The sequence below is a fragment of the Prosopis cineraria genome, unplaced genomic scaffold (genome assembly GCF_029017545.1).
Source record: "Prosopis cineraria cultivar Desert tree isolate PC_DT_omini unplaced genomic scaffold, ASM2901754v1 PC426, whole genome shotgun sequence".
NCBI lineage: Eukaryota > Viridiplantae > Streptophyta > Magnoliopsida > Fabales > Fabaceae > Prosopis > Prosopis cineraria.
Window position 1 is genome coordinate 32169 of NW_026555751.1, and position 18879 is coordinate 51047.

Here is an 18879-nt window from a genome sequence, read left to right on the forward strand (position 1 = left end):
TTTATTTTATAAAAATATAATATATAATTTTTGGATAAGAAAATGGTGTATATGACTCAATTTTTTTTTTGAAAAATATTGAGTCTTAAAATATAAAAATAAATATTAAAATATATTTTAATTATTATTTTGAGATATTTTATTTGATTAAAAATAATAAAAATAATAAAATATAAATATTTTTATTTTTTTTAAATAACTATAGTAATACACTTAAATATATAATATTTTAGAATAAAATAATATAAAACTTTAAAAAAATTAATATTTATTATATTATATATATTTTTAAAAATTTATTTTTTTCTATTTGGAGTTCAGGCTTGGCCCGAATTTTCTCGGGCCTATTCGTGCGGCCCAAATAGACTCGAACGATAAAAAAATTATTATTTTAAGTTTGGGCCTAAATTTTTTGGACAAGTTCGAGTTGGCCCCAATCGATCTTGGTCCAAATTACCGTTTCATTCAAACCAAACACGAGCATCTCGCTGATGTGACAGCTTCTTCCATTCCATCTTCTACTTATTCCATGAAACCAAACAAGCGGATTCACCGAAACAGCAAGCTTTCCTTGCCAATGACGTTGGATCATGATCCCGATGTCCTGTAAAATCAACAATGCAAGGGGATGAAGCTGAACACACACACTTGCAAGATCAGACCGACGGCAGCAGTGAAGTCCGTGCTCACCAAATCCAGACCCTTGTCTAGATTCCAAAATTATGACCTTTTCATACGAACACAAGACTAGGGACTTAATTCACCTCATTATTTTGTTATAGTTATTGTGTGTGTGTCAAAAGAAGAAGTTCCATATTGCCCACATGAGGAGAGCTCCTGGTGTATATATGCTAAGGAATGAAAATGGGCTAGTGAATGAGTTTAGAGGAGCAGTGGACTTACAAGTCAAAAAGGCACTAGGTTCTTTTATCAACTTTATTTTTTACAAAGGTTATTGAATTAATTTTTGTAAATGCTTTTTCCCAAAACTTTGCTTTGCACGTTTCAAGTCTAAATTCATTATCCTTGGATTTGTTAATGTGCTTTAACTAGACATTTTTTCCAATTAAAGCTTGAAATCAGTTTTGCAATTTTCTTCAAGTGGCAAACGTTCAAAATGCTGGAATCAATTATCTTCATTATAACAATGTGTCATTATGTTTATGAAACTCTCAATTAAATCATGCTTTAAGGCTTCATCTAGACTGTGCCTATATATAGCCCGGGAAATGTAGTGTATTTAGAGCTTGGCTCTAGAGTTCTAAAGCTTCTCCTCTATGTGTTGTGCTGACTGAATATTATGCTAGTCTCTATTGTTCTTTGTCCTTACTTTTAGTAGGAAGAGTCTGTTTAATCCTGGAGAGCTGCCACGCAATTAACCCAGTATGGCGGAATAGCTCTTAAGGAAAATGTCCTTGAGCACGATTCAGACTGTATTTTTACCTAGTAGTGCCAACAATCTTAAGAGCTATTAACTTTAGGTAAAACTTTTTACATTGCCCTTTATTTCTGCAGCATTCAAAATGTCTCTAGATGTAGAGAATATTTTTAAGCATGACCCACCATTTTACTGGTTTATTGTGATCATTTTTACACCGTTGCAAAGCCGGAGGCTTTGATATTACATTCATTTTAAAATTGAAGATTGCATATTAAATAGTTTTTAAAAGATTATCCTCTGCTTCTCAAAAATATAAATGCCTTGCGTTTGAATAACAATTGGGTATGTTTTTAGGCCCATAATAAGAGTTGGAATATATGGCTGGAATTTTTTTTTTTTGAAGCAATGGTTCATAAATTGCAATAATGATAATTTATTATATTTAAATAATTTGATTGACAGTTATGTGAAAAAATTGGGATTAAATTTTGATGCTTTGTTTAATTGGCAGAAGTTGCTATTTTCTATGATAGTATACTTAGTACATGCCAAGAGATGGAAACAATTTTCAGTGAATTAAATAGTTGTAATTATGCGAATGAATTATTATAAAGTGGTTACATAATACAATAATTTCCTGCACTTATTGGTGTCGTCTAAAGCATAATTGTTATCTTATAGTTCAATGCTAGATAATATTTTGCGCATTAAGCAACAACATTTTGGTGCCAATGTGTAGTAAATTTATGAGAATTGACATGGTGCCTAGATTGCACTTCTTTTTGGATGTTGCCCAAAAAATATTTTCTTGATCAAAATTCACAAATTACTATCCAAAGTGTGGGGCTATATGCATGCCTTGATATATTTATGGTGAATTTTACAATTACGTGAAATTCTGCTTTAATAGATTTGAAAAGTTCTATTTGTGAAAACTTTTGCATATAATTTTGTGATGTATTTTATGACTATGAGTGTCATAATTGTGATTAATCACAATTGGGAAAAAGAATATGAAACCCAGTTTATGCACATGATTTTCCCTCTTGGGTAGATTGATATTTAATTTGCTGGATTGCTAAGCTTAATCAGTTTATGGTTGTTCTAAATCCAAGTGAAATCCAATTTGTGATTTTCTGAGTTTTTTATTTCTTGGGATGTAATTGTTGTCGTTAAATGGACTTGGAGTCTATTTTTAATGCTGGAATTGGCATCTCAAATTGTCATTGAAGAGCTTACATATATTTTGACGAGGTTCTGGAAGTATTAGTCTAATGTGTGATATGTATATAGTGTTTCAACATTTTATTTGTTGATATTATTGGAAATGTAAGAAGGCTTTGCGGCTGATTTATCCATATTGTGGGAGTATGTGCATGGGATATTATATTTATGGTGGATTTAAAATTTATGAGAAATTCTAATTTAATTAGAATGGGAGAAGATTATATAATGACATTCTAATTTAATTAGAATTATTATTGATAAGTTATGGAAAATATTTAAATATCTTTCATACATGTGGTTGAAATATGTTTGAAAATGTGGGGGTGTCTAGCAAAATTATTTTGCTTTATTCTAAAAATTGTGTTGTGCCATGTGGTTAGCCTCATTTTATAAATGCCAAGATAGTTCTACATTGTGATTTAGAGGAAATATTATATGGAGGCTTTATTATTTGCATAAATGCAAAAATTGTGATTTATCACTTTGTGTGGCTTGCAACAAGCGTTGTGATAATGGTATAAATTTAATCATTTATCTAGTGTAAATAAATATATTTAAAAAAATAGGTACATGACTTATTTAATTATTTTGACACAAATATTCATTATCATGAATAATGATTTGTTTATTTGTATTATAATCCCATGAGATAACTAATTATTTTTAAATTATGGAATTGAGAATAGTGGATTTCCATTGCATAAAATACGTGGATGCATGTTTACTGAGTTATAAATTTGTGTGAGAAAATCCACTAGTGATTATCCACTCTCGATAGTGATGAGATCAAAATATAATGATAGGACCATAGTAGAGTCCAAGCTAATTAATTTGAAACTGGATTGGAGGCTAAGTTGCTAGAGATCATCTAAGCAATTATTTTGTTGTGTAAAACTGACACGTAGTGTCAATGAATTCTTATGAGGTTGATATATCATTTAAAAAAATGATATATTTTTGTTGCTCAATTTGTGGATGCACAAATTTGTGAGTTTGTTGCATTAATAAGTCTTAATCCCATAACATACGTTGCATGGAGATTAAGTCTCATAAAAGCATGAGACAAAAGAGTATTTAAGGGATACCATAAATGTTGATATCATGTATAATAGATTTCCATTGTATGAAGATAATACAATAATGTTAACTGAATTTAAATTCAGGTGGAGAAAAATCTATTGGTAGCCAAAAAAAAATGTTATTTGAGCTAGAGTTTATTACTCTAAAGTTGGCTAACAATGAGGCTGAGTAGTTGAGAAACTTCTCAGTGAATATTCTACTATGAGTAAAACCGACACAAGCCATGTCGATGATTTGTGATTGCCACATGGTAATAGCCATTCGTAAAGAGAACAATGGCATATATAAATATCGTTTGAGATACAATTAAGCATGTTAAAAGGGGAAGTTATCTCAATCGATTATGTGAGATCAGATGTAAATATGATGGATCCATTAACTAAGCCCTTAGGGAAGAAATCTATTATTGAAATGTTGAGGGGAATGGGACTCAAGCCTGTTTGAAATTAACAGTGATGGCAACCCAACCTTTGTGATTGGAGATCCCATGAAGAAGGTTCAATGGGTAAAAACAAGTCACTTGTTAGTTCTGCTAGCACTGAATTTTTTGTCCCTTCCTATGGCCTGAGAAAGTGCTAGAATGCATTGATCAGAGGCTGAGCGAAAGCTCTTAATGTTTTTCATAGTCCTTATGGATGATGTATTCATTGCAGATACACTTGATGAAAACACCTATACGAATGTGGAGTGGGGCGGCTTTTATGAGATTGTGGCAAAATCTTTAGAGCATTTGTTAAAACCAGGCACGCGCATGGCCGAAAATGTGCAAAACCGTTGTTAACAGCAGAGACTGTGGGGGTATAATCCGATTAATAACACCTCTAGTACACACCCAAGATCTGTTAGTTCAATAACAAAGTTACACTGACTTTTCTATGTATTAAGTTTTATTAGTCTAGGTTTGGTTCAAGTTGAAGGACACCAAATTCGAAGTGATTATTTTCCATGTAAATAACTCAGATGATAATGGTCCTTTTAACACATGTGGGGGATTGTTATAGTTATTGTGTGTGTGTCAAAAGAAGAAGTCCCATATTGCCCACATGAGGAGAGCTCCTGGTGTATATATGCTAAGGAATGAAAATGGGCTAATGAATGGGCTTAGAGGAGCAGTGGGCTTACAAGTCAAAGAGGCACTAGGTTCTTTTATCAACTTTATTTTTTACAAAGGTTATTGAATTAATTTTTGTAAATGCTTTTTCCCAAAACTTTGCTTTGCACGTTTCAAGTCTAAATTCATTATCCTTGGATTTGTTAATGTGCTTTAACTAGACATTTTTTCCAATTAAAGCTTGAAATCGGTTTTGCAATTTTCTTCAAGTGGCAAACGTTCAAAATGCTAGAATCAATTATCTTCATTATAACAATGTGTCATTATGTTTATGAAACTCGTCATTATATTTATGAAACTCTCAATTAAATCATGCTTTAAGGCTTCATCTAGACTGTGCCTATATATAGCCCGGGGAATGTAGTGTATTTAGAGCTTGGCTCTAGAGTTTTAAAGCTTCTCCTCTATGTGTTGTGCTGATTGAATATTATGCTAGTCTCTATTGTTCTTTGTCCTTACTTTTAGTAGGAAGAGTCTGTTTAATCCTAAGGATCTGCCGTGCAATTAACTCAGTATGGCAGAATAGCTCTTAAGGACAATATTCTTGAGCACGACTTAGACTGTATTTTTACCTAATAGTGCCAACATATTTTACATTTATTTGTAGAACTTGGGACCAATAATTAAGAGATATCTCATGCCCCTACGCAGATCCAGTTTACGAAACAAGATTCTCAAACTAGGAGAAATTTAGATCATCCTATATTTTCTTAGGACCAATAATTAAGAGATTTCTCATGTTCCTACCCAGATCCAGTTTACCAAACAAGGAGAAATTTATCTCATCCAATATTTTCTATTGACAACATAAAACTTATTTTTACTAATGGCAAGTTGCCTCAGTAACAATGTCATCTCTCTACAACACATGAGATCCAAGGTTCAAATCATGCTTTGGCATCTGGGTGTGAGTTGTGTTTAAATTGATTACTTAAAAAAAAAAAAGACAACAGAAAGCTTTTGTGATTGCAAAAAATGTGAATCAATTCAATTCAGGTCAATATGTATTATAAAAATTATAAAAAGTTACACCATCCATATATTATTATTTATGTGGCTCATTTATCATATCTCATACAATGTATGGAGAAACCTATCAAGTTTTTTTATAAACACATGATCACGCATTTGAAGAAAGATCATTGGGAATGAAAATTGCAACAATAAATTTGCAATAGATTTTTTGACAAAAAAATTTGGCATTAAATATTACTGCCTTCGATCCTATTTGTAAGACACCTTTTACAAGAAATTTTTTATTCAAAATATAAGACATCTTGCAATAAGTAAATTTTTTTTTCAATTTTATTCCTTCTTAATTAATATGAAGATATTTAATATATTTGTATTATTATTTAAAAGTCAAGGGTAAAAATAAAAGCACATCGTACTTTTTTATTATATCAAGAAAAAAATTAATTTTTTTAATATATATGAAACGATTAAAAATATCCTACAATAATAACCCCAGAGAACATTTCATAGTCCGTTTTCATTTTTTGTGACATTAATATTATCCATATTCAAGTATCGTTAGGCTCTCTGACTCTAAATGAGGATGACTCTCCCAACATGAAATCTTTTCCAATTTAAAAGATTCAAATACAAGACCATATTAGATCAAATCCTCTCTACTTTACGCAAGCATCAATAATTTTCATAACTCCTATATAAGGAGGAGTTTTTCTTCTTCTAGGCTAAATCTAATCATGACATGTCAAGCCCTTGACTTGTGCCAGAAGAATGATAGCTTGTATCCAACACCTCTCCACCTGAATGATGTTGTGGCTATATCTATAGCCTTGCATTTCCAGATCTTCCTTTCCAAATCTCTTACCTGCGATCTAGACCTAGTCGAAGCTTCAGTATGGAGGTTCTTGAATCCTGATCAAAGTTAAGGACACAATATAGAAAGCGGGTGCTGCATTAAAGTCTAGTGCTGTACTTCAACTGAAATGCTGGATTTCTAGGTCACAGCAAAAAGTTCCTGCAGCAACTTGCACAAGGGGTTGATATAGTGCTATGGTGGTCCTCATTGACTAAAAACTCTGTGTATGTGTGTGTGTTTGTGGTTTCTCTGTATTTCGTTGATGGATAAGTCTGTGTGTGTGTGTGTGTGTGTTGTTTTTTTTTTTTTTTTTGGGGGGGAGGGGGGTGGGGTTGGATTATCTGTATTTGGTTGAAGGATAAGGTCAACCTTAAAGGTTTTATGGTGGTCCTAAGATTTAACATCTTTTGAAAAGCAGAAGGTGCAGAAGAAGGAATTAAGAGACTGAAGCCCATTAATAACTTCACATGGTGTTCTTCTGTAAAAGTAGTTATGCACTATTAGTGCTGCTGCTCCAGTACTTATTGCACTCACTGTTCATTGCCCTCATCATTGTATAAAGTTCACCAAATCATTAATAACAGATAAATAAACGTTTATATGAAATATATAAACTTCAATGTTCATCTCTTTGTATATCATTGAGATTCTCCATAAATTTTATAATTATTATGTACCTTGTGCATTTCAAAACTTATTAAAAAGAAAAAAGAAAAAAAGAAGTCAGCAATATAGATGCCATATATCAGCTACATATTTGATATAGGTACAAGTCAATTTTTTTTTCCCCAGAAAATCATTCTTCATAGCCTGCCTCTGAATCTGATGTTCAGTTCAGAATCAGAGCACCATGCTTAGTTTCCTATCGGTACTACTTCATTTACCCTAAATCTGATGTTTTGCATACTGTACAATCATCATTCGGAACTGATAATTTTACTCTTAATTGATTTTATTATGTGGGATTGTTCTTCGTTATTAATTAATGATAAACTAATTCAGAAAAATGCAAAAAGGAAAAAAAATAATATTGGCATTTTCTGGGCTAATGCTACCCCTTCATAGCAACTGGCACAAAACAACTTGGGAAAATTAAGGACCAAAATTTTAAAATGTGTCCATTAAAGAATCTAAAGATTATATTGGGGCTATTTGAAAGTGTATTTATTTTATTGTTCTAAGAATTGGTGTTTTATAAAATATATTTTGAGAACAAAAAAAAAATTAATGAAAATAAGTCTTTTTACCATCCTCTCTTATTTTTCAAAACAATAATTCAAAAACATTTGAAAGTTATTTTTATTTTTTTATTCTTTAGAATAATATTTTATTTTTTTATTTTTTAAAATACTTTTTAAAAATACATTACCAAACAGATTTTTTTTTTGTTTTTTTGTTCTAAGAATAAAAAATTATTTTCAAACAGGTTGCCAAATAGGCTCATTATAGTTATTTATAAGAATTTAAGTTATTACTAAGTTTAATCTCAGGTTTTAAAAAATTACAACAAACTTTAAAGAAATTTCGTATCAAAGTTCTCAAACTCTAACTTTTTAAAAATCTGGCATTCACATTTTTAAAGCTAAGTAAAAACTTTGAAATAATTATAATTATGATTATAATTTGGTAGCCACCTTTCTGAAATGTTGCCTTTTCTGAAGCATTGACCTTTATACTTCTTGACAAGAATATTGCCTTGGGGAGATAAATATTAAATATGGTTAAGTATGGGTAATAAATTCAGAATTAAAATAAAATATACGATATTACTTGATTATGACCTTACCTTTGTCATTATCTCCTACCCCCATGAATGCTTCATATATCTGTTACTTCATGCATGATCAAAATATAATGCCATTGGTCCTAACTAGTAACTAGCTCTGTTTCTGTTTCACCAGCTACGACCATACACCAGAGCAGTGAACCTGATAATGTTGGAGAAAAATAAACACATAATATATCATCTTTCATTGAAGTAAATCTTACACATTCAAATAAAAATCATCATCGAAAGCTTATTAAAAAAAAATCATAGAAATCGATCCTATATATTTTATGTTTACTTATTTCACAAATTGGCACTATTATTTCAATGAGAAACTAGGAAGATCTAAACTCAGAACATACTTATATGTTTGTTTTCACATAAAAATCATGATCACCTAAAGTGAGCTTTCAGATTAAGTTATGAAAAGAGGAGAGTGAAATCCAATAGTTTGGGACCCATCACTTTCTCTCTCCTAATTTCACTGTTGTGAACTTCATGCCATCTTGACGAGCTACATGATACTCTAAGGATTTAACTTTGGGTTAACAAGAAAGAGTCTTCTTTTTCGAGCGCTTTCAGAAGCGGAGTTCACCATGTTATTGGCTAAGAACCCACTTAAATACAATAAAAGCTCTCTCAGTCTGAATAAACTTCACGTGTTTTTAAAAAGGAATCACTCTGTTTCCTTCTAAAACAAGGGAGGTAAATTTGGTGTAGGCTTTGCCATAAAAAGAGAATATTTTCTTTCTACCCATTCACTCTTTAGGCCATGTAACCGTGAAGAGTTAGCTGTCAGCATTTCCAGCTCTGTTTATGAAAGACTCAACATTTGCAAACTCAGTCTGCATCTTCCGCTCATTGGTTTTACTGTTCTAATCCCTTTCTGCGCCTAAAACTCTTTTGACCATTCAATGTATTTCCAACTACGCCTTCAGTTTTTCACTATGTGGCCAACTTCTCTGAGAAAGCAAAAGAAAATGACTACACCTACAAATAAGGTTACGGAGAAGAAACTAGCGTAGGGTGTTCATTCTGGTTTCCTCTTATTTTCACCCCCAGTGAAACAACCGTTTAATAAAATATCCCTAATATTCATGGAAAAAAGGGTCGTTGCCAATTTTGCAGCATTAACAACTGAAAAGGACAGGATCTTGGATCCATTCAGATCATAGGCATATGCAGAATACATATAATGACAAAAGGATTCTACACTGCCAGTGAACCCATTGTTAGCTAAGTCATAATGACAGCATGTCTCTCCTATCATCTTGTCATTTTCTCCTACTGTTTCTCAGTTAAGAAGTAAGAACCATCATGTTTGCATTAGATTAAATAAAAACCATATTTTCATAATAGACCCACTTTTGTTACCTTCAAAAAACTTGTGATATAAGTCTACACCTTCTGTTCACCATTTCGCCTATTCATCTTCTCCTTTAGAGGCTCTCTATCTGTATCTCTCTGGGACGTTATCATGAGCCTGAAGAGCACTAACAGGAAAATGAGGAGGGGTTTCATGTGCCACTCTCAGGCATCAACGGCGGTGTGCATGAGCACCGGCGACCATCGGTCGGTGGTAGTGCCTAGAAGGCCTGACAGAAGCATTTTTCTAGATGATACCAGACTCATCAACTACCCCAAGTACTCCAAACTCATTGAGCCTCGCCGGTTCGAGCCTGCTGATAAGAAAGCACTGTCTGTTCCTGTACCAAAGATCAAGCAGAAGAGGGAGCGAAGTCTAGATCAAGAGAAAGCGCCAAGGCTATTTCATCAAACACCTACAGATCAAGTCTTTCAGGTCAGCTAAGTTATTACATATTTATGGAGATTCTCTTGTTTCTCTTGCTCATTGTAATTAATGCACGCTCGGTATTCTACTATATCGGATCAAGTTTTCAATTCAGTTTTATTAAAGAACTGCCAATATGCTATAACATAGCTGCACTTTTTGTCCGATGATTCTCAAGAAAGTGATCAAAGTCGGGATCCCAAATTAAAAAGCAGGGCAAGATCAAGTGGACTGAAGGAAGAAAACAATCCCCTTTTCTCCTTCATCAATGACTTGTTATTACTATTAGATCAAAAGGATTAGGACTATACCAGATAAATCACAGGTGGAGCGAGGAAGAAGACAAGGATTCTCCATAATTTGTCTGTATCGCGCAGTTTTGTCAAGTTCCAAGATCTTTCACGTGCCTTTACCCTTGACCCTTCCCCATGAATATTCCTCACGGAACGCAAAATGATTGTGTGAAACTTCTATTTTATTCATGTACCCTATCATCTCTCTCTCTCTCTCTCTTCCTAACAAATAAAAACAAGGATATCTTCAATTTTTGAGTTCAATTGCAAGAAGAAGATGCAGAGGGATTTGATTGAAGAAGAAGATGGTTGATAACAGAGTTGTGGGTTTCAGTGAAGTGATGAGGAATATTGAATGATTGTTGTTTTTGCAGGTGGTTGTGATGAAGGTGGCTCTTCATTGTCAAGGATGCGCTGGCAAAGTCAAAAAGCATCTCTCTAAGATGGAAGGTAATCATCATCCTCATCTATCTATTTTTATGCAATATTCTTCGAACTTTTTGCACCCTAATGTTCTGTTTAATCAATCAATAAATTAATTAGCGTTACCAGTGCCAATATTATAATGACCGTTGCATTGAAAAATATATATACATATATATTATAAAAAAAATAAACAAACACACACACACACACATATATATATGCATACTGCCTCCTACCAAGTTTAAGAGTTTTTTTTTAGGATATGAGAAAAAGTTAGAATAATTAATTTCTTTTCTAATTTATTTTATTTATTATAATTATTAATTAAAAAGAAGAATAAAATTGAAAAGTTACATTTTTTTAATAATTTTAAAGATATAACTATTATTTTTAATAAATTTGAGGTTGATTAACTTTATCTTATATTAAGATATAGGTAGAATATTGTATTATTATATTGGATTAGATTGGCATGCCTTCTCAACTACCTCTAATACTAACATCACAGCCATTTATTTTTGTTCATTAGAAATTAATGAATTGAAATGCAATGATGTAATTTTGGAAGTGAGATTGAAATAAGGGTAAAAGTACATCAGGCCACTACTAAAAGGTTTATAGGCTAAGAACCTATTTTGAATCAAGCTTAATTTATTTACTAAATAAGCTAAACCAAATTTAAACCTTTGATTAGTTTTATTTATACAAATGGGCTAGGCCTATTTTTATAAGGCCTAACCTATAAGCTTTATAGGTCAATCTATTTACATGCATATTATTATATAATATATTATGTATATATAATACTATAATATATAATATTTAATTTAGAAATTTAGATAGAATCAACTTCACCCATTTCTTTAGCCCCTTTTCATTCTTTTTTTTTAAATCAAAATTTGAAAGCATTGGATAGTTTTTTTCTTGACTATTTTCTTTTTTATTATATTTTGTATGGTGAATTTATGATATGTCAGTTTAACATTTTTCTTTTTAATCAATGTGTTCTTTTTCATTTCTAGTTTCTTGATTATATTTTCAATTAGATTAGGCTTACACATGTATTGATTTTAATTTTGTTATTGTGTTGTAGCTCGTAAGTTTTCTTACTTATTATGCATTTTAGTTGGTACATTAGGTTGTATATATATAATCTTTAATAATCCTACAACTTATATGAGACTTTTAAAGTTTATGTAAGCCTATTTAAAATATATACTTTTATGTAGGTTTTTAAATAGGCTTCCAAATCAAGTCATGCTTTAAGTAAACTTAGGCTTGAACTGTAAAAAAGGCATTATATAAGCTTCAGGTTAAGCCTAAACTTCTGATATACTATATAAGTTCAAGCTTATTTAATCAAAACGTAATTGAATCTAACTCATTTTCACCGCAAGATTGAAAGTAGCAAATACATGAAAAGAAATTTTTATATAGATTCGATGTATCATGTCATCCATGTATCATCCAATCAAATTGCACCAAATGCAATCAAATAAAATATTATATATTTTTATTTTTAATAATTTTATTTTATAATAAAATACTTATTTAATTTCTTCTCTTTTCTCTTTCTATTATTATTAATATAAAAATTAATTTATATTTAACACAACCTCAACCAATAATGGATGGCGTGGTGTACCTCCCCAATTGTGTTACCACATCACACGCACGACTTTTTGACTGAACAAGACCTTTTGTGTTTGACTCTTATCAAACTCTTTTACTCACTCCTTCTGACAAAACAATAAAAAAAATATATATATATATATATATTTCATTTCCTAAATTGAAATAAATGTAGCTGTTGGTAAAAAGAAAAAAAAAGAAATAAATGTAACCAAAACTATGGTCATGTGATCTGCATTGAGTGAGGCAGGTTAATAATGCCCAAAACTTATAAATCATGGTACATTTTTTTAATCGAATTGATATGTTATATATAAATATAAATATAATTAAAATCTGTTTATGGTAAAATTATACTCCTTTAGTTCAAAAATGTAAAATATTTTTTGAGGAGTTAGATGTTCAAAAATGTAAAGTATTTTTAGTCTTTCGAGATGTAATTATTGCCTTTTTTTAAAAATATCTCTATCGATAATGACTCTATATTTATTATAAGGTGTTTAATAGGGATAAATATAAAAAAATAGAGTTAGTTAAAAAGTAGGTAATTACTTTATTGAGGGTGAGATTCAGTTAAAAATGCCTTACATTTTTTAACGGAGGGAGTATATGATTTTTTTTTTTAGATATCCATTCCCTCACTTGGCTGGACCAAATTAGAATGTCATTTGGTTTAAATTTATGGATTAAAGTTTACCTTTCCTCCAAGAACTCTACTGGATTGTGAAAAAAAAAATTAAAAAAGATTGAACGAAAATATAAAAGTGAGTTGATACAACATTTCAACGCAAAATTTTAAGGATTATGTTTATGATTATTTTTACTTATATTATTTTGTTTATAAACCAATTCTATCTAGCTCCTAGCATGAAATTTTTTTTCTTAATTTTTGTTTACATTTTGAGGTGAATCAAAATTTGATGTTACTTATACTCTACTTATGGAGCTTTGCTAATGAATAATAACATTTTGTGTGTGTATATACATGTATGGATAAGGGGTGACATCATTCAGCATTGACTTGGAGACGAAGAGGGTGACAGTGATGGGGCACATATCTCCTGTGGGAGTTCTTGAGAGCATCTCAAAGGTCAAAAGGGCTGAGTTCTGGCCTTGTTGAATCATCCGACTAAAAATTACATTGTTGCTGATTCAGTGTTATTTTAGTAGTTAAAATTAATATATATACATAAACTTTGAAATCTCATTATTCTCTTTCTGTGTTCCCATATACTACTTAGTAATATTATCTCTTTCTTGATATATATATGATGCTTTTATGAACACGATCAAAGCTAGGAATCATCACTTGCTATATAGGAAAAGGAAACACCTAGCAATCACTCTTCATGGGACTCAATATATATACGGTGATGAATATTATGTTTTTTTTGGTGAAGGTTTTGTTATATATAGACACACACACATGGACACGGTGATGAATATTATGTCTTATTGGCTTGATGAAGTTAAGATTGGTCTCCTCCAAAGGATCCAACCAACAATCATAAGCTTTTGGATGACAAGAAACCATTTGACCTAACTAAAGGCGATCCACTAGCCCTTCTTTTGAAAGAGTTGAGATCTGCTATTTAAGTGAATCACTGATTTGGAAGATTTTGGCCCTCTAGGATTTTTTTTGTTTTTTTGTTTTTGATATTTCATTAGTTTTTAAGGACTCAAAGCTTATCATAAATCTGCCATGGAAATCCAAAGCAAATCCAGAATCTCTCTTGCTTTGGAAGGATATTACTCAGTTGCTAATGTTCTTTCGTTTTCATTGGTTCGAAGAAATGCCAGAGGGATGGAATAATCGGGTGCGAGTCTTTAAATTGTAATTTTTGATATCTTTTTAATTGTATTAACTTAAGATCCTGTTTGCTTATTATAAAAAAATGAAATGAAATGGATTAAAAAATAAAAATAAAAATAATAAAAATAAAAAAAGATAATCAAAGGGATAGATGAACACTTTTATAAAAGAAATGGGTAATTTAGTTTATGGAGTTGAGAATCATAATTCATGAGAATTTTTTTTAGGATATAATGATTTTCACATTTGTAGTATAATATTAATGAATTTTATTATATTTATAAAAAAAGATGATTTAATTTATTTTTATCTTAATTTTTTTAATTCATTTTATTTTATTGCTTTTTAATAACAAAACGGAGCCTAAACAACTACTATTTGCCCGCTTGATTTTGTAGTTGACCTTAAATAATAAAAAGAAAAAGAAAAGAAAATCGCTCTACTCTACAGATATCTTTGACAGATGATTTTGATTTTTTATAAACATTATTTACACATTATAAACCATATGTTTTTTATTTACAAAATACTTTGTATTGATGCTTAAAACCCATTTAAGGATTTGACAAGAAAAATTATAATCAATTCTTTGTGAAAAGTTTGCATGAAGGGAAAATGATAACATGGTGACTATATTTAGGGTGGCTTAATTTTTGATAATTCTTGTTTTATTGAAAATACTTTATATTGATGCTTAAAACCCATTTAAAGATATTTGACAGGTAAAATTATGATTAATTCTTTGTGAAAGAGTTTGTTTGAAGGGAAAATGATAACATGGTGACTATATTTAGGATGTTTGTTTGGTTTTCAGTTTATATCTAATAAGTTTGTGCTCATTTAAATTTCAGTTAGATATAATAAATTATAAAAATAATTAATTAAGTAAAAATTTTAATCATAATTAATTATATTATAACGCAATCTGTTTAGATACTATTTTTTTAAAATTAATTTTAATATAATTGAAGATATTTGGATAATTTAATCAGAATTAATTTTAGCTATATAAATTAATATATAATTTAATTCTTAAATACCAATATTACTTTTTTGAGGATACAAATATGAATTTTATTAAAAAAAAAGAGAAGAGAAGAGAGTTTGATTTTTTTAATTAAATTATGTGCTTTATTTGTAATTTTTTGTGGCCCTTTCTTTGTAATTTTTTTTAATAACTTTTGGCAGAAAGCTGATGGAGGGAGCTATTGATTTTTGAGGTTTTTTGAGTGTTTGGGTAAATCGGTTGAAAAAATTAATTTTGGGGTAAAAAATCAATTTTTCCTCCTATCCAAACACATACTTTATTTAGAAGATCCAACTATTTATTAAATTTGATAAAAACATATTTCAAATATGGTTTGAATGTAATTTTAAGAATTATCTAAGTAGGCTAAAGTCACTTAATTTTGATAATTCTTGTTTTATTGGGCAATGACAATAGTCCCTAATAAAAAGAGCCAAGTTATTGGGGTTGGTGATCCTAATTATAATACCCTATGTGACATATAATTGAGGCTAAAATTGAAAAGAAACAAAAATATGTTAGACATCAATTAACCTAACATGTTTAATTTCTTAATATCTGTGAATAAAAAAATCGACTCTCATAATTAGGTCGGACAAAATTGAAAATACCAGTAGTAGTTTGTTAATTTGCTTTCCAGTGTCTTGTTTGAATCATTATTGCAAATAAAAAATATTTAGGAAAAGAGTGAAGCGGATAAATGTTTTGTGAAATCTATCATTTAATAAAAAGAAAAGACCATTGTCGTAGAATATAAATAAGGATATACTCCTTTAATTAAAAAATATAAAATATTTTTACTTGAATCTTATTTCAATAAATAGTTATTTACTTTTAAATTAATCATATCTTTTTATATTTATTCCTATTGAATACTTTACAATAAATATAAAATTATTATCAATAAGGATACTTTTAAAAAAAAACAATAATTACACTTCAAAATACTAAAGATACCTTATATTTTTTAACATTTAATTTTTTTAAAAAATATCTTACATTTTTAAACAAAGAGAGTAATAGATATTACATCATTAACCAATAATCAAATTAAAAAATAATTGAAATATACAACTGTATTGAAGACATGATAGAAAATTTGTACATTTTGGAGAATTCCTTATTCTCTCATTCATATTTAGGGGCCGAAGAAAATGACAATAGAAAAGCGAAAGACGGAGAAACAATAAATTCCTTTTTTTTTTCGAAGAGGGACAAGAGATATTTCAAGTGGTCAAAGTAATGTTTCTCCACTGCGATTTCTCCACCGCAAATTTGGATCATTGAGGTCAAATTTTAACAATTAATTTATATTTGTAAAAACCATCAAATTTAAATTATTAAATTCATTTTAACAATCCGAACCCCACTATTGTTATTATATATTAGTGGCAACTTATCACGGGTATTTTAAAATTTTTTTCATATATTTATTTAATACAATTATATATTTTAAGATTTAAATTCAAGATTTAAGATAAATTAATTTAATATTATTAACTAATTGAACCAAGTGTCCAGAGCCCCGCATTTAACCTTTTTTTTTTATGATAATTGGAATTGTACAACAAAATGAACGTTTACATCATATTTTTGAAATTTATTTTATTAAAATTTTCATAAGGAGTCTATGGCACATTTGTTTAAAATAAAAAAAGTAATTTTTAGATAATTTATAGGTTTTATAAAAAGATATTTATATTGTATACTCCCTCCATTAAAAAATATAACGTATTTTTAATCGAACCTCACTCCACAATAAGGTAGTTACCTATTTTCAAATTAATTATATCTTTTCATATTTATCCCTATTAAACACCCTATAATAAATATAAAGTCATTACCAATAGGGATACTTTTAAAAAGAGAATAATTACACCTCAAAAGAATAAAAATATCCTACATTTTTGAACATCTAACTCATCAAAAAATACTTTACATTTTTTAATAGAGGGAGTAAATGTTATAAAAAATAAAGACATTGCTTTATTTTTTATTACAATAATTAAAAAAAGGTTAGTAATTAGTTATTTTTAGATATTATAGTGTGTAAAGAGGGGGATCGGCAAGGGCTGTGGCCCCCTTAACTTTTTAATATTTTTTTAATAAAATATAAGAGTTATATATTTTTAACTTCATAAGTTGGTAAATTATAAAAGTTATGAAACATTAGATATAATTCTAATTTTAATTCTATATGTAGTCTTTTATGTATGCATAAATCAACTATTTCAATAGCTTAAATATATGAGTGTCATAATATTTACTTATTTTTAACAAGATAATATTATACATGTTCTTAAAGTATTAATGTCATTTTATTTTATTTTCATTTTATATTTAATGAAAGAAATTATTAGAATTATTATTAACAAACTTTATTAAGTACTGCAACAAAAATTTAAGATATATTAAATGTTATATACTTAATATCTATTATAAAATTACTTATCCAAAAGTTGAGAGGTTTGGTGGGGATGTTCTTTTAAAAAAAATTACTTTTTTTAAATAATTAAGCTATTAAAATTTACAATATAAATAATTTTACTCTAATATAATTTCATCTCATTAACATAAAGATATTATGACAATTGAGTATTATTAATGTGTTAATATATTTATTTACTATTATTATCAATTAAAAGAATTAAATAGTAAATTTAACAAGCAAGTAATAGAGTTTATTATATTAAATAGAAATTTAGATTTCAATGATTAATCATGTATACTTATAGAAATGACAAAATTTTTTACTAATTTTAATAATAATTTATATTGAGAAGAAAATTGTAAAATATTTATTGTAGACATAACAATAAAATTTTTATATCCCATAAAAATCAATGAGATAAACTTAATATATATATATATATTGTTATATACGTATAAAATTAAATATAATATATATGTTAAAATATTTATATTATATTGATAATATATATAAATATAAATTTATTTTAATTATCATCTACTTTCTCTGTTTAAAAAATGTAAAGCATTTTTAATTGAATCTCACCCTTAAAAAATAGTTACTTACTTTCAAACTAATCCTATTTTTTTATTTTTATCTCTATTAAATATCCAACAATAAATATAAATTTATTTTATTAATAGGGGTACTTAAAAGAAAGCAATGATTATACATTTCAAAAGATTAAAAATGCCTTACATTTTTAAATGGAGGGAGTATACTTTATCATCTCATCTTCTCTTAGTAAAAATTCCTAACTCCGCCTTGGCTTCATGGATTTATGTTTTATAAAAATAATTTATTATTTAACTATTTTAAAATTATTATTTATCTTATGTATCTCCATTTTTTATAACATTTGTATTCATTTTCAAAATGTTTATTAAATTAATTAGAAATATATTGTTACTCTAGATTTTAATTTTTTTAAAAATTTAAACAAGGACAGTAAAATTTCAAAAAAATTGTTTTTTTGCAAAAATAAATGACTTTTTTTCATAAAAACAAAAACTGAAACAAAGAAATTCCTC

The 18879-nt window shown here is 28.7% G+C and overlaps 1 protein-coding gene and 1 long non-coding RNA gene across 3 annotated transcripts; one reads left to right on the top strand and one right to left on the bottom strand.

Moving 5' to 3' along the window:
• Positions 1-6342: 6342 nt before the first annotated feature.
• On the bottom strand, positions 6343-10864 carry LOC129297052 (uncharacterized). 2 transcript variants are annotated; one of them, XR_008590100.1, is made up of 4 exons: positions 10499-10864; positions 9770-10176; positions 8414-8555; positions 6343-6786 (listed from the first exon to the last, which is right to left on the bottom strand). It is a non-coding gene; the product is annotated as an uncharacterized LOC129297052 (long non-coding RNA). The 2 variants fall into 2 exon arrangements; XR_008590099.1 differs by lacking the exon at positions 6343-6786 and having other exon boundaries at positions 8062-8555; positions 10499-10860.
• LOC129297051 (heavy metal-associated isoprenylated plant protein 35-like) lies at positions 9873-13801 on the top strand. The gene is made up of 3 exons (XM_054935427.1): positions 9873-10196; positions 10855-10930; positions 13537-13801. The coding sequence occupies exons 1-3, from the start codon at positions 9873-9875 to the stop codon at positions 13656-13658; spliced, it is 522 nt and encodes a 173-aa protein (XP_054791402.1). The 3' UTR covers positions 13659-13801.
• Positions 13802-18879: the final 5078 nt, after the last annotated feature.

Bases quoted from the DNA above. Each gene is read 5' to 3' on its own strand.
- LOC129297051 (XM_054935427.1), top strand. From the start codon at position 9,873: ATGAGCCTGAAGAGCACTAACAGGAAAATGAGGAGGGGTTTCATGTGC. The intron at 10,197-10,854 runs GTCAGCTAAGTT...TTGTTTTTGCAG, and splicing joins CTACAGATCAAGTCTTTCAG to GTGGTTGTGATGAAGGTGGC. The intron at 10,931-13,536 runs GTAATCATCATC...TGTATGGATAAG, and splicing joins GCATCTCTCTAAGATGGAAG to GGGTGACATCATTCAGCATT.